General features: G+C 54.7%; 1 protein-coding gene across 1 annotated transcript in view; it reads left to right on the top strand.

Annotated features, from left to right (window-relative positions):
- Positions 1-1,901: 1,901 nt before the first annotated feature.
- The window catches only part of MAPKAPK2 (MAPK activated protein kinase 2), a 62,395-nt gene continuing 49,628 nt past the window's right edge, over positions 1,902-14,668 (top strand). The window contains exon 1 of the mRNA XM_090025521.1: positions 1,902-2,400. Coding sequence (XP_089881647.1) covers positions 2,110-2,400 — 291 coding nt within the window. The 5' untranslated portion in view covers positions 1,902-2,109. The remainder of the gene's footprint in view (positions 2,401-14,668) is intronic.

The raw sequence follows: 14,668 nt of genomic DNA, 5'->3' as shown, positions 1-14,668 counted from the left end.
AGTGAAAACCTGCTTAAAGCTTGTTAACCGGCCCTCCCCAGGGGAAGATTGGAAGCTTGCCATGCCTCAAACTCCCCTTATGGATTTGCTTTTGGGGGGGTTTTTTTGTTTTAAATCAAAGACCAAAATAGCTTCTGATTTTCTTCTCTCATTCTGATGGCTTCCTGGGCAATAAAGACCCCAGCGAAACCTCCAGAGAAGCTACATGGCTGATGAGATCTATCTCCGCATGTGTGGGGCCTCTATCACAGCAGCGTGCGAGTGCCTCCCAGCACCCCGGGTGATGACTTGAACGTAATCTCTCGGCACAAGGCAGAAATGACTTGCCCTTTGTGCAAAAGAGCTTGTGGCTGAGTTGGGGTCTGCAACCTCTCTCATCCATTGGAGACTGGTGCTTTGCCTGCTATGGCATCCTTCCTGTCCGAAGGAGAGATGACGTCTTCCTCCTAAGGCTGTTGGGGCCCTGGGGAGAGCAACACATTTAAAACTGGAGAAGTCCCTTCCCTCTGTATCTCTTTGGGATGGGCTTGAGGGGGGCACCCCTTTCTGTCTAGGGGTTGGTGGCCGCTGGACCCATCCACAGCGAGGTCTCTGGCCCTGTCCTGAACAATTTTGGGGCTTGTTGTGGTGGCCTGGTCTCCAAACAGAAGACAGAGCCCTTATTCCTCCAGCCCTTCCATCCTGCCAGCTTGGCGTGTGGAATAACAGCATCTTCCGTGCTGATGGCAGCTCTTTCCATGTTTGTTGGCAAACGCTCGGCCACCAGCTGAATAGCGTTGTTCTTGATGGCTGAGCAAAGCCGACAGCTACCAAAGGCTTCCCCTGCAATAGCGTGTGTGCAAATATGCAGCGTTCCTCCCCCCCACTCCCCCCTGCTCAAAAAAACCAGTGTCTTAGAAAAGCAGAAGGGCCTGCGTGAGGTGGCGGAAGAGCCTTCAATATTTGCCTCGGGTTTTCTTTGTGGGGACGTAAGGGAAACGTCTATTCCTTGAGCTGCTGGCGTTTTGCGCGCCACACGCCACTCACTTTTTAATTGCATACGCTCGCTTTTCAAGGATTCCCACGATTCCCGCGGACTCGGCCAACTCCCCAGATTTCAGCCCTTCATCGGGGATCTCGGAGTGGAAGAGCGGTGGCATTTGTGTATCTGGGGTGAAATCCACCCACGCAGCGAGGCCAAGACGAGGCGGGCGTGCTTTGTGCGAGCCATTTGGTGATAGCAAAGGCAAGGAGGGCGGAGCTGGGGTATAGGCCCCCTCTATACAGCCGCTTTGTGCTGTGGCCCCTGCATTGGGACAGAGCAGCGTGGCAGTATGAAAACTGATCCTGATTTCAAGTTTGCTTTGGCCTTGTTTCGGCACCTTGGGAGCCAGCCTGCCTCCCTGTCCCCCTGCCTCCCGAAGGGAATTCACGTCCGTGTTTCTTTCCACGGCTTTCCCAGGTTTCTTCTCACCGAGGGCTGAGGACTCCTGCAGGCGGGCGACGCCCTGGCCGTCCCTGGGCCTCCCGCACAAAAGCTGGTGGCACGGCCAGGGCCTAAGTGACCCCCCTGCGGGCTCTCCTTACAGCCGCTTCATCTCCTCAGCCGGCGAGCACCCGAAGGCCTCAGGCTTGGTGCCGCTGGTGCAAATCTAAGGTCTGGGCGGACGGGAGTGTCCTCAGCGTGGCTGGGCTGCTGGGGGCGCTAATCTCTTTTTTGAGGACTTCTTTTTGCCGCCTTTTTCTTCTCGCTCCTGGGACTGGCTCCCGACGCTTCTCCTCCTCCCCCAAACGGCGCTCGGTCCCGGGAAGGATCCGGCCCGCAGCTCCTAGACCCCGCCCCTTGCCGGCGGCCCCGCCCCGCGGGCGCGGCAGCCAATGGCGGCGGGGCTGCGTGACGTCGCGCGGCGGCCCCGCCCCGGGGGCGAGGTCGGTCCGGCGGAGCGCTGCCTTTCCTGGCTCCGGGCGCGGCGGAGCGGGCGGCGATCGCGGCGGCCCGGGGCGGGGGCGGGGAGGCGCTTCTCCGGCGCGGAGGGGGCTGCCCCGCGTGCCTGCCTGCCTCTCCGGCGCTTGCCCTCCAACTTCCTGCGGCGGAGGGGCGGGGAGAGGAGCCGTCCCGGCCGGGCTGCCATGCTGTCCAACACGCCGACCCCGCCGGCGCTCTTCCCCACCCCGCCGCCGCCGCCGCCGCCGCCCCCCCAGCAGCCGCCGCCGGCCCAGGCGCCGCCGCCGGCCCAGGCGCCGCCGCACCCCGCGGTGCAGCAGCAGTTCCCCCCCTTCCACGTGAAGGCGGGCCTGCAGATCAAGAAGAACGCCATCACGGACGACTACAAGGTCACCACGCAGGTGCTGGGCTTGGGCATCAACGGGAAAGTTTTGGAGATCTTCAGCAAGAAGACGGGGGAGAAATTCGCCCTCAAGGTAGGTGGGGCCGCCCCCCCCCCACCCCGGGCAGGGCGCTGCCCCTTGTGCTGGGGAAAAGCCCCCAGGCTCCTCGTTGGGGTTTGCCCCCCCTTCCCTCCCGCCCTCCCGGCCCGCCTCGTGCTGTCCTCGGGCCCGGGGAGCGCCGGCGCCGGCGGGGGGGTGTGGGGCGAGGGTCCTCTCCCCGGCCTGTGGGGGCTGGGGGGCCAGAGCGAGGCCGTGCAGGCCCTCCGGCCACCAGCGCCGCGAGGCACCGTGTCTGGGTGGCCGTGCCGGCTGCCACAGGGCCCCCCACTCCCCCCGGGAAGCAGCTGGGCGGCAGGACTTCCCCGGTGCGGGGGGCTGCTAGACCCCCCCCTTCCTGTGGTGGGGGAGAGGGGAGGTGAGAAATACCAGCCGCGGTCACCGCCCAGCCGCGATGGAGCATGTCCGCTGTCTTGTTGCACGGAAATACAGCCGGCGCCCCAGCCGCTGCGAGCAGGCTGCGAGCCGTCTCGGGATGGGGTAGAACGAGCAAATCCTATGAAACTGCGGAGACAAAAGAGCTCCTGCAATGCCCCCCCCCCCCCGCCATCAAAATGAAAACGCACTTTAAAAAAGATCCAGCGCACTTCCTGTCCTCCCTGCCGCCGGGGTTTGTTTGCGTTGTACCTGGGATGAAACCGGCTGCCCCTGTTTCATTGTTTGCTTTCTGGCTCGCTTGCGTGGTGTTGCTACTGTTCCCATCCCTGCCGTGAAACGTCTGCCCCCTCTCCCCCCCCACCCCCTTAAAATTCTGCCCGCTAACATGGACAAAGCCGGGCTGTGAGTTGGTTTAAAACCATGCCAAGTAATGTGGGAACGGGTTGGCTTCGGGGCCGAAGTATCAAGTTTGAGAGGCAAAGTCGTCTCCAGTCTTGGAGATTTGTTCCAGCTCGTTTCTGGGTGACGTTGTACAGCTCGAGCTCGCACGCACGGTTGCTCGGGCTCTGGTAGGACTCTGTCAATGCCGAAGTTGGTCTGGCTGTCCTTGTCTAATCACCCTCTTCAGCAGTTACGTTGTAGACACTAAATGTCTCCTGTTCTCCCTCCCAGAGCTGGGTGCGTTGTGGTGGATACAGGAGTCCATAACGTGCCTTTGTTTGAAAGGTGTTTGTATAAACAGTGCGCTAAAATATACACACATTAGGCCACAGTAATGTGATGGTTTCCCTTGTCTCAAGTGAGCCTTTGGAGAAGGGGACGGGGTTTCTCTGCTACAGGGAAGCTGGGAAAGTTTATCTGTGCAACGCAGCGCTAAGCATCAGGTGAGATGTGGGACGCTCCCCGGAGGAGACGGTTCCTGCCCATCTTGGACGCGGTCTGCTCCCCCTCGTTTGCTGTTCCGAAACTCTAAATCTTCGCCATGAACCTGGTAATGCACAAAACAACAAAGCCAAACCCACAACCCAGGCCAGCTTCTGGTTGCCTGTGTTTCACTGGTCTTTAAATGAGGACATCTGCTTAAGGCTGGGCTTGCTAAACTCAAGACAATGAAGGAGGAGCCTTTTTGATATGCAGATCCCCCATTGATTGGGATCCTCCTTCAGAGTGGAGGTGTGCAGAGGAAGGGGCAGAGAAATTACTGCTGCAGATCTAATACCTTGGGGAAAAGAAATTGGAGTTATTCTGCTGAATGACATGTGCGTAACTTTTTTGGCTAAAGGGCTGACGTTTCTCATTAGCCGCACTGTTGTGCTTGAGGAACATGCCCAGTATCCCTCTTTCCTCCCCCCGCCACCCGTCCGTTTCGACTGTAAATGAGTAGGATCAACCTCTGTTTTGACAGACTTGCTCGCTCCATCAATTTGAAAGTTGACTCAACTATTTGAATAGCAGTTTCATACCCTTTCTGCGTGAAATAACAAAAGAGAGAGAATGGCGGGGTGAGGCACAGGGAAAGGGATGCCTTGTGTCGGCAGCTGTCCCTTATCAAAATACGGGCTCAGCTCAGCAGGGCCCCTCCGCGGTGATGCTCTTGTCCGTCGTATCCTGCTCCGCTAGCCGCGTGGCCAGGGTGCGCGTTTGATTTGTGTTTTGTTGGCTGTGCTTAAATGCCTCTTACAGCCCAGGGTTTCAACAGCATTAAAATGGAACGTAAATCGCAGCCTTTACCTTTCAGCGTAAATCCCACCCCCTACCTTGTTTCACCCCCTCTGAGACCTGTGTGAAGATGGGAAGCTGTGGCCACATGGGGCCAAATCTTTCCATGTGCGAGCTAAGCCTGCAGATGCGCCAGATCCAGCAGCAAGGCAAAGGACCATGACAGATTCAATTGGGACTGTTTCTGCCCAGACGTTGTCCCCACCCCCATCGCTCTCCTCGTTTTCTTCCGGGCTGAGAAGAGTTTAGCTGAGCTATTGAATGTGTTGGTGTCAGTTCAAAGTGCAGCACAGCTGCTCCCGTAAATGACTCCTCCTAGCCCGGGATTTGAAAATCTGCTGTGCTGTTAGTTCGGGGTCCTAGACGAAGCTACCCGGTGTCCTTTCTGCCTTGAGGAGTACGTCCGACAAGCTGCCTGTCCAGGGAGCTTGGGAGACTTCAGGTCCACCGGTTGAACCTGTGGGCAGTGATGGGTGACTTACTAACTACAGTGTGCCTGGCCCTAAATGCCGCGCGGTGTCGCTCAGCCAGGGCCGAGCTCTTGTGAACCTATACAGAGTTATTCACAACTTCTGAATTACTCATTAGCTGCATCAGCGAAGAAGGAATAACTGAGCGACCTGGATACAAGGAAATGATTGCATCAGGAGCTGTTGCGTTTCCGGTGACATTAAACAGAAATTGTGTGGCTCCCAGCCAGAAGTCAAAGGTGAACTGCCTTTGTGCTGTATGCTGGGTTTGAAGGCTAGCAGCTATGTGCTAAGCCTTTCTCCCCACACGTCATGCTCTAAAAGGTCGTGTATTAATGCAATTTGTTGTCGATGGAGAGACAACTATATATCGCGTTAATATTTGTGGCTACCTCTGTTTCTGGTTTGCTCCTTTGGGAATCCTGTCAAACCACGCGTTCTTAAACCTCTCTCTCCCAACTTCGAAGAGGCATTTATGTCGGGATTTCATTAGATAACCGCTGCTATAATAATATTTAAGGGTTTTGGGACGCATGTGCAGTTCAGCAGCCGAGAAGATGCAATTTGACCAATTTCCCCCCACTTTGAGTCCTTGGCAGAGACGCTTGATTGCTGCATAAAGTAGCGCGTTCCGGTCTCGTGCAAGTGAACGTGCTATCGTCTCACTTGTTTGCGCTGTGCCCAGATGATATAAACAGTGGAAGCTTTTTTTGCAGGTAGTTCTGGCCTCACCTGTTTCTCTTCCCCCAGTCACTGCAGAAGAAAACATGCCAGGCAGAACTCACCGGATGACCAGTATTAAGGAAACACGATGCTGTTGAGACCAGCAAGTTGGCATTGCCTCTTGCTGGGGATGTCAAGTTAGATGCTTTCTCCTTGAGGGGCTGAGTCCTGAAGGTGTTTTGGTGACCTCCACCTCAAGGCGATGTGGTGGCACGCAGTGACTCCTTCAAGATGCTTAGCCCTAAACAGGATCAGGCTCTTTTATGGATGAAATAATTTGCTCTTTGGCATTCTGAACGTTAATGGCAATGAAGTGGTGGCTAATGGTCCTGAAACATGAGATGGTGCGTATATTGTGTCCCGTCCTGTCCCGTCCCCCCACCCCCCCACAGCTTGGCTTGGTTTATTATCAGAAGCAAATTAGATTTGTAAGATCTGGAAAATGTATTGTATGTAGGTCACTGCTGACTTGACTTGGCTTTGGTTATTGCAGTTGGGCTGTTGGCATTATGCGATACAGATTGCAGGGGTAGGATTGCGGGTGAGGTCCAATTCTGTGTTGCGCAGTGTCAGTTCCATTCCTAGAGGTACTTTTCCAACTGATCTTCCAATGCGACTCTGGATCAATGACTGGTTGCCTTAATGCAGCCCTTTGCAAGGAAACGGCAGGTGGTCTGGGTCGGAGGATAATAGAGGCTCAGTTAACGCTGGATGAATGCTAGTGAGTAGCTTTTCCCGTGCGTCTGTCTGCATCTCTGCCGTGTGTTTCACTTGGGGAGGTCTGGGGGGTCAGTTGCTTTTAATAAAAATGAGCTCTTAATTTCAGCTTCGAGGTAGTTGTAGCTGGCCGATGGACTGGGAAGATGGTCCACGGAGCAGTCCTTTTGGGGATGCTGTGCCTTCCAAGGTACCTTAGCAGTATCCGTCATGCTGCTTTTCCCCAAGTACCCATTAAAACAGCCAAGTGCTTGAAGTGGAGCAGTTCTGTATTGGTGAGCACATGCCCCTAAATGCATTTGTGCCATTTGAGTTCATCATCTGTCCAAGAGGGAGAGGTTATCTGGGGGAGGGAGGCACAAGGGCCATAATGATGCCCATCAGGGGCCTATCACTGTGGTTCTTTTGTAGGCTTTACCAGAACAATGTCGTCTAGGACAGCAGGGGCCAGCCTTTTTGGCAGACATGCCACAAAGTAAGCCCAGAAGGTAAAGTCCATGCTTTTCAGTTAATCCCCCAGGGAATTAGGAGGTGCCCCTTATTGCGCTATGCTGATGCGCTGAACGTTATGGAACACGATCCGGTCGTTCCCTTGAAGTCGCAGTTAGCTCAGATCCTGGTTTTTGACTCTGTAACGGACAGCAAGGGCTTCTCTAGTTGGTCTCTGCTTGGAAGAGCATCTTGACGTTCCCCCCTCCTCTTGCATCGTGTCTGTTGGATCTGCTCTTTATTGTAAAAAGTTGTCCCTTACCACTTTTTTAAGCCGGTTAAGAACATACCGGCCCCCTCAGTCTTAACTTGATTATTTTTTTTTTTTTTTTTGCTTTAAGGATCATGATGCTGCATTAGAATTTGGCTTCTTGCAACAGCCACAAGATGCCTCGGATGACCGCATTTATTTGGCTGATGAGTGAACACGCTCGCCCTCCCAAGCTGGGGTTTTTCAGGGATGACTCGGGGAGTTAGGCTCTCAGTTCCCGTTCGCTTTCAGTTGGAACTGGGTGCATTGCTCCTTTGAAAATCCACTCTTAAATTCTCAGCCCCATAATCATCGAACAAACCTATGAAGATTGCAGGGCTAGTGCTCCTTGGTGAAGGTATCTCAGTATTAACTGCATGCTGCTATCTGGCTTGTTCTTAGCGCTGTCAAGCCCACGTCACTGGAGGGGTAGCATTTTTTTTAGCTTCGTCACGTAGTTTGTAAAACCAAAAATGGCCTTAATGCCATCTCTTATGCAACACACAGTTGCAAAGCTGTGGACAGTATAATGATTTCCCTGGGGTATTCCAGGACAGTGGTTTATTATCTCACTGACCAAAGTTCTCCACTGGTTTGAGTTCGGAGTTCACATTGGTAATTTGGGCGTCATGCTGTGCCTCCTAAATTATTGTCTGTGGCAAGCACTCAAATCCGCAACTTCGTATTAGGTTCTGAGTTAAACTGACAAGACCCAGGCAATCGAGGTTGACTTTTGCTTTGTGCTTTGGCACTGATACTTCCTAAGGAAACCATGGGAGCTGAATAATAATAATAATAATACTCCTGCATCTAGTTCTTTTGAACTGGAAGGGAGGATGGGGAAGCCGCAGCTGAGGGAGACCGAGCCTCGGTGAGAGGAAGTCATTTCCCCATAGTTATCTCTAGATTCCTTCTCTCTACCTTATCCTGCTGGACCGCGCTCGAGACCTGACTTCACGCAGCAAAAGAGAGCGTGCCGCAAAGAACAGGCCCGTGCTGGCATGGATGATCTCATGGATGATTTCGCTAACTTGGCCTAACTTGTTCTGTAGGGGTTGTAGAACATGTTGGTCGACTACCAGTCTTCATGATTTTGGAGACTTTGACTTCGGCGCAGTGCTAAGGGCGGATGCGACTTACCTCCGGGGCCTGGTGGAATGGAGATTTCACAGCCTCTCTAGGTGATCTGCTCCAGCGCTTGACCACCCTTGGAGTGAGGCGGTTCTGTCTAACGTCCTCCTGAAGCAGAGATCCTCCTGCTTCACACGTGCTCAGCCCTCCATAGCTCCGCTTAGTTCAGGGAGTTGCCCAGGGCCACTGACGGAGTCTGTGGCAGAACTGGGGTCTGAACTCAAGTCTCCGGAGCCTCGGTGCCAAGGCCATCCTGCCCTTCTCAGGTCAGGGATGGACCGTGTTACAGCATTAGCCAGGGTCAAAAGGGGGTTGAATAGCTTCATGGAGGGTGGGTCCATCGGTGGATATTCAGCGCCAAAATTGGGGTTACAGCCTAAAAGTTAGGACTTCCCAGGCCTCTGGAAGGGGGAGGGATGGGGTAGATCATTCTTCATAGGCCGTGTATGAATTAATACCGTTCCCGTGCGAGACAGGCCGTGTATGAATTAATACCGTTCCCTCTGAGAGACAGGACACTGGGCTTAATGGACTCGTGGGCCGACTCGGTCTGTTGTTAGTACTTCCCAGGCCAGGTGTGTTGGCAGAAACCCTTTGGAAGGGTTGAGTGCTTTCCACACACGATAAATTGAGCGATGTACGTGGGAGATTTAGTTCATGCATCGTGACAGTTGGGTCCCAGATCTGATTTCAGCAGAGTTTCTTTGGGAAGAGCGCCGGTTAAAATGGTGTATTAACCTGTTTTGTGCCGCATTGCCTTGTACAGACTTGTGCCTTTCGTTAGCCAGCAGCCCCGGGCTGGGGCTCTCTTCTTTGTCAGGCATGCTTTACTTGCTGTGAGGCACTGGGCTTTAAATGTACTGTGTATATTTAAAGCACTGGATAAACAGCTTGGAGCTCTGTAGATTAGAAGCAAGGTCTCCGAGCACATCAGTGGGATGAGAGATAGGGACATGGAGACACCAAAGAGCACAGACAGGAAGCCTGGAAAAGCGAGTTGGCGGCATTGCCGCTCTTGAAAAGCCGATAGGCCTGCGCTCAAACTCATCCGGTCCCTGCCGAGGGGATGGGGATGGTGGATGGGGTAAGAGTCAAGGGGGTCGGAGACCTCCTTGGATGCAGCTTGATCTGAAGCAGTGCTTCTGTGGCCGTGGGGACTGCATGCGTGGTGCGAGATGGCGGGTGGGGGGGGCTGGAGTTCGGGGTCTCGGGTTGCTTGCGCGCTGACATTGCTGCTCAGTTCCCGCAACCAGGAGCCTAAAAACAGCGTAACAAAACCTTCCTGGCTTGCCGGAGTGCTTTCTCACCACCGAAGTCTACGGACCGTGGTCTGAGTGCACTTGTGTATTTTTAGGTCTCTGACTCGCGGCTCCTCTGCTCCGGCCCCGGCCCTGGGCTCTGCTGGCCGAGGGTTGCAGGCCTGTGCTGGGCCTGGGAGGGGAGGAGGGCACTTTGCTGAAGGGAAGAGCCTGGCAGGCATGTTGGCACCAGGTGGCTTTCAGTCTGCACTGGGTGTTGCCCCAGGAAAGCCACTGGTGCGAACCCTACTCCAGAGAGAGGTGACGGGTACAAGGCTCCCCCTCTGCCTCTGCTCCAGGATGAGGCCCGTGCGGATGTCTCCTGTGATTGCTTGACCAGAAGCCACCCTGCTTCTTGTGTAAAAATACACAAGTTTCCATGCTGAGCTGGGTTAGCGTCAGACCCCACTGGTTTGCTCTGATTCAGCCTCGCATAGTGTTAATGCAGTGAGGGGAGGGTGCCCGGTGCTGCAGGACCCCCTCCCCCTTCCCCACTCCTCTCTTCGAGTGCACGAGCTGTGCGCTGCTCTCTCTCCATCCCCTTGCGCCCAGGGCTCGGGCGGCTTCTCTCCAAGCAGAAGGCCCCGTGTATGGCTTCGGGTTGCAGCGTTCGGACGGCATGACCTCACCTCGCCGCTTCCAAGAATAACGTGCCACCTCCCCGGTTGCCTGGCCAGAGTCCTCTGCAGAGGGAGAGGGTGGCTGTGGGCTGCTGGGGTTGGTGCAGCAGACAGCACCTCTTCCACGGGCGCTTCCAGCTAGACCCCCAGCATGACGAGTGCCCACCCGATGTGAGGGCGAGGGCGCCGGCGTGACGTGCCACGCATCGCTGGGGCTTCCTTTCTCCCCGGTGGTGGGGAGGGGGTTAGCGGGGTGTGTAGCAGGGACGGGCCCTCTTCTGTGTTTCGGAGCATGGTAGCTGCCGTGGGGATCCTTGCAGGTGCGTGACCCTCTGTCCAGGCCCACCCCAGGTCCGCTCTCTTTTTGCTCCGGCGATCTTGCTGGGGCCAGGCATCCCGACATGGCACAATCGAGCGCGGCTGAGTCGGGCGGCGTTTTGAGGATGTGAGAAGCACGCGGGGAATGCTGCTCGGCTGGTGCGGCGCTCTCTGCAGAGAGCGCCTGTCTCCCAGGCCAAGGGCGGTGGCAGGAGTGAGGAGGGTAGTAGGATTGCTGGGTTGCTAATGCGGGGGGCTTGGGGGGGGCTTGCAGCAGGGACAGAGATGTTGGGAAGCGCTGAAGCTAATGCACGGTGCCAGACTGCGCTGTCGCGGGGGAAATCTAGGCGTGTTGTGATTGTGCCCGTGGGAATGTGAGCACCGAGCCATTCAGATGGGAACTCCCTTCTCCGGTCCCGACACACCCTGTCAGGCTTGCCAGGCAGCTTCGTATCCTAATCTTTTAAAAAGGGCTTCAGCCGCTGAGGACCAGGCAGTGGGGCTGGAGCTCCTTGAGCGCCCTTTGAAAAGCTTGCCCGCCGTTTGCTGAGGCGGGGTGCTAGGGCAAAGACCCCGGTGTCCTTTCCACTGAACCGGGGGCGCCGGGGTGTGATGGATCGGTCAGAACAGGGGGTGGCAGCTGCCTCTGGGGGCTCCCCCAGACCATCTGTGCCACCACGGTCTTCCCGCTCGCTGTCTAGCAAGGCGCTTGGCTTTAGCGCTCAAGCTAATCCCTGTGCAGAGAAGGCTCCTGGCTCTGAAGCGCCTTAAACGGTTCTGGGGAAAGTGCTGATGGTGGTACTAGCGGAGAAGAACAAGCCACTTAATCCCCTTTAGCTGCCCACGTCCTTGACTTGGTGGACGTGAAGGTGCTCTGATGGTTCTCTCTCAAGCACTTGGGCCTTGTGTAACTTTGTTTTGGAGGAAAACTATTTCCCAGCTGGTTAAAGTGCTTTAGAGCCAGGACGTGGACTTTGCACCTGCCTATCAAGTGCTTAGCAGGTTGCTGGCACTGGGTACTGAAATACCACTCGTTGACTGCTCCCAGCACACAGCTGGCATGTTGTTTAAACCCGGAAGGGTTGTGACTTCAGGTGTTTCTCTTGGAGGGAGCTTTGGTCCCAAGAGACACGGCAAAGTACCTGAGTAATGTGAATGGAAATAGGCTGTGCCTAAAATTTCCCTTTTAGGTTCTTTCCTGCACTGAAATCGCTTTAAGCCCAGTCCTGTGCACAGGTGTGTGTCTGCTTTATGGGCCATGGATTTGTATCACTAGGGCAATGTCATTGGTGACAGAGGTGCAATGTCCAAGGCCCTGGGGGAGTGCTGCTTTCTGAGAAACTTTGTACTCTGCCAGATTTACCCAGACACATGCTTTAACTATTCGCATTTCAGCTTGATACCTGCATTTGTGACTAGCCTAAATTCACCATTTTTAATGCTTGTTAAGGGCATGCATGTGTAGACATGCATGCTTAATGTGCATTAACTTAGGCTAATGCGCATTAAAGCATCACATGCAGATGCATCCTAATTTAGCAGGGATCTGCTCCTGGGGACTAGAGAAGGGGGCAAGAGCATGAATCCGAATGCAGCGAGCACTAGCAAGAGAAATTCCTGTACCAAGTCACTGCCAAGATTGCAGCTTTCTGGGGGTCTCACCTCTTTAGGGCTAGGGGTTCTAGTGAGCAGGGTGCACTAATCACATCGACCCTGCATTTCTTCAGGGGCCTTAGGCAGGGGTCAAGACCAAAAGCCCGTGAATGCTCTTAAATCCCACGGATGTGAGACGTCTCGAGATCGAATCTCTCTGGAGCTGCTGTGATCTGTGGAAATGACGTTGCAGGCAGGGTGGCTCTTGGGCACGGGGGTGGCTGGGGGTAGGGGAATCGCTGCGTGGCTGGCTGGGGCTTGGTGAGGCGGGGAAGGCTGGCGTACAGCACGTCCTCTCCATGCTTAGATGGACATGCACGATAGTACCGGAAGGGGTGGCTGATCTGCTTTGGACAGGGGCAACGTCTTGCCTTGTCCATGCGTGGATGCTTTCAGCATTAAGTAATAAAGGGAGCAGGCAGGCAGGCAGGTTCACTGCAGCTGCCTGGGATCGGGCCGGCGGTCTCTGTTATGTGTAATGAGATTATTTAAGTCTCTGGCGTCATGGGTGCATGTGACTCTGAGCCTGGCCATCCAGTGAGCTGCAGCCTGCGTTGAGGATAGGGTTCAGCCTCTGATCCCAGATCTGAATGTTCCTGGGGTTTTGAGCCAGTGCTGGACTTGCAGCTCTGCTCACACACAGTGTCTGAGCTACAAAGGTGTTGCCATCCCTGTTGTTGTTTGCCTTCTCCGGCAGCTCCTGCCATCCCTCTCTGGCACTGAGCACCCACAACCCACTCTACTGCTTTAGCCTTTTCTTTTCACTCCCTTCCATGCTGCTGCTTTTGAGCTGGGGCATAAACCAGGCTTCGGGGCATGCTAACCATAGGCTTTTGCATGGTGAAACATGGCAGCTTTCCGTAACCCCTGATTCCTGTGCTGGGGCTGCAGACTGAGGCTGTCTTCAGCATTGCGGGGTGCGAGGAGAAGGGCAGAAATAGGGGCTGTCGCAGGTAGGGGTACTTGGGGAGCGAGGTGGGTGCAGGGGCTGCCTCAAATTTGACTTGGGTAGTCCGAAAGCTAAGCGGCACACCTCCCAATCTTTTTTTTTTTTTTCCTTTTTCCTGCTTCTCTGAGGTCACCAAGTGACGCATCCGACCCTCGCGCTCTCTTGAAAAGCTCCTAAGACTTCCGGGCAAGTGTCTGTTTTCAGGGAAACGTAGTTTGAACTGGAGTCGGGGACTGCAGTGGAAATTTGGCAGCGGGTCCCGTCAGCCTGGAATTCCAGCAGCTGCAGATCATCGTTTCTCGGATATTTAGATGCTGATCGGGGCTCGTCACGGGCTGTGCTGTTCAGGAAGGGGCAAAGGGTCCTTGGGCACGTGGGGGTCAGTCTGCACCGCAACGGATCCATGTTACCCCAGTTTTATTTTTTTTTGCCGGTCTAAATATTGGTGCGATTTAACGAGGCTGTATTAGCGGCCATGTTTCTACTGCAGCTTCCGAATGGAAACGCATCACAGCAAAACCAGTGTATGAAATCTTGACTTCCCCTAGCAGGAGGCCATCTCCGTTCCCAGATGAGGAAGCTGAGGAGCAGAAAGATGCAGCGCGCTGTCTGTGGTCCCTCGGGAGGTCAGCGATGGAGCCAGAAACAGCTCCGCCCCCGCTTCCCTGTCTTGGACATGAGACCATCCATCTTCCTTCCTTTTGTAGCGTTGTTGGACTAAATAGGAGTCGTCTTAGGAATGGTCTGTGAGCGCTTGCTTTGGCCATTAGTGCTTGTTGCATGCTTTGGTCTGAGTGTCTGTTTTCTTTCCTCTCTTTCCGTTACACAATATCAGCCACCCATTGCAGTCAGTAGGTTGCTAGTAAAGCATAGTCGGGTGTTGCAAACATCTCTTGGCTTTTGCTGCATTAGCTGGCCCCTGTTCACCTCTGTTTTCCTTGGAAGGAGGAATTGCCAGTAATTTGAAAAGTGGGATGTCTCCTCCAAGTCATCAGAATTGTGAAGCTGGCTCGTGGGTTGAGTCACTCGGATGCTGGAGACGGTTGTGTGGGTTTCCAGTGGAGCCTGCCAGCATTAGCAGTTGTATAATTATCCAAACTACATCATCATCATCATCATCATGGTGAAATCGTGACTCAGTGAGTCTCAGCTGATGGGCCTGTCTGCCATAATGCATCTGAAGCAATTTGGTCATTGGACTGGCTCTGCAGCGTGGACTGTGCGGCGTAGGGCTCGTGTGTTCAGCCCCTCAGGTCTGCTCTCTCTGCGCTTGGAAAGTGCAAGTGGAAGGGTTCAGGTCCGATCTTGGGAGTGCTGCAGTCACCTCTCCAGCGGCCGTGCCTCTTAAACGTGCTTGGTACCTCCTGGGCTGCCAACCTGCTGCCGCCTTGTTCGCTCCCCATCTCTCCTCCTAGTTCCCAGCCTGCTCCTTTCTCTGATTAACTCATCGTGAAAGGATCCTGGTCTCTCCATGCTGGTGTTGAAGGATAATGTGTCAGGTGATTGGGAGCACGTGGCCCTGGTCTGAA

Source organism: Crocodylus siamensis, chromosome 13 (genome assembly GCF_052110815.1).
Source record: "Crocodylus siamensis isolate JL-2025a chromosome 13, ASM5211081v1, whole genome shotgun sequence".
Lineage (NCBI taxonomy): Eukaryota > Metazoa > Chordata > Crocodylia > Crocodylidae > Crocodylus > Crocodylus siamensis.
This window is presented reverse-complemented; position numbering and strand designations above follow the sequence as displayed.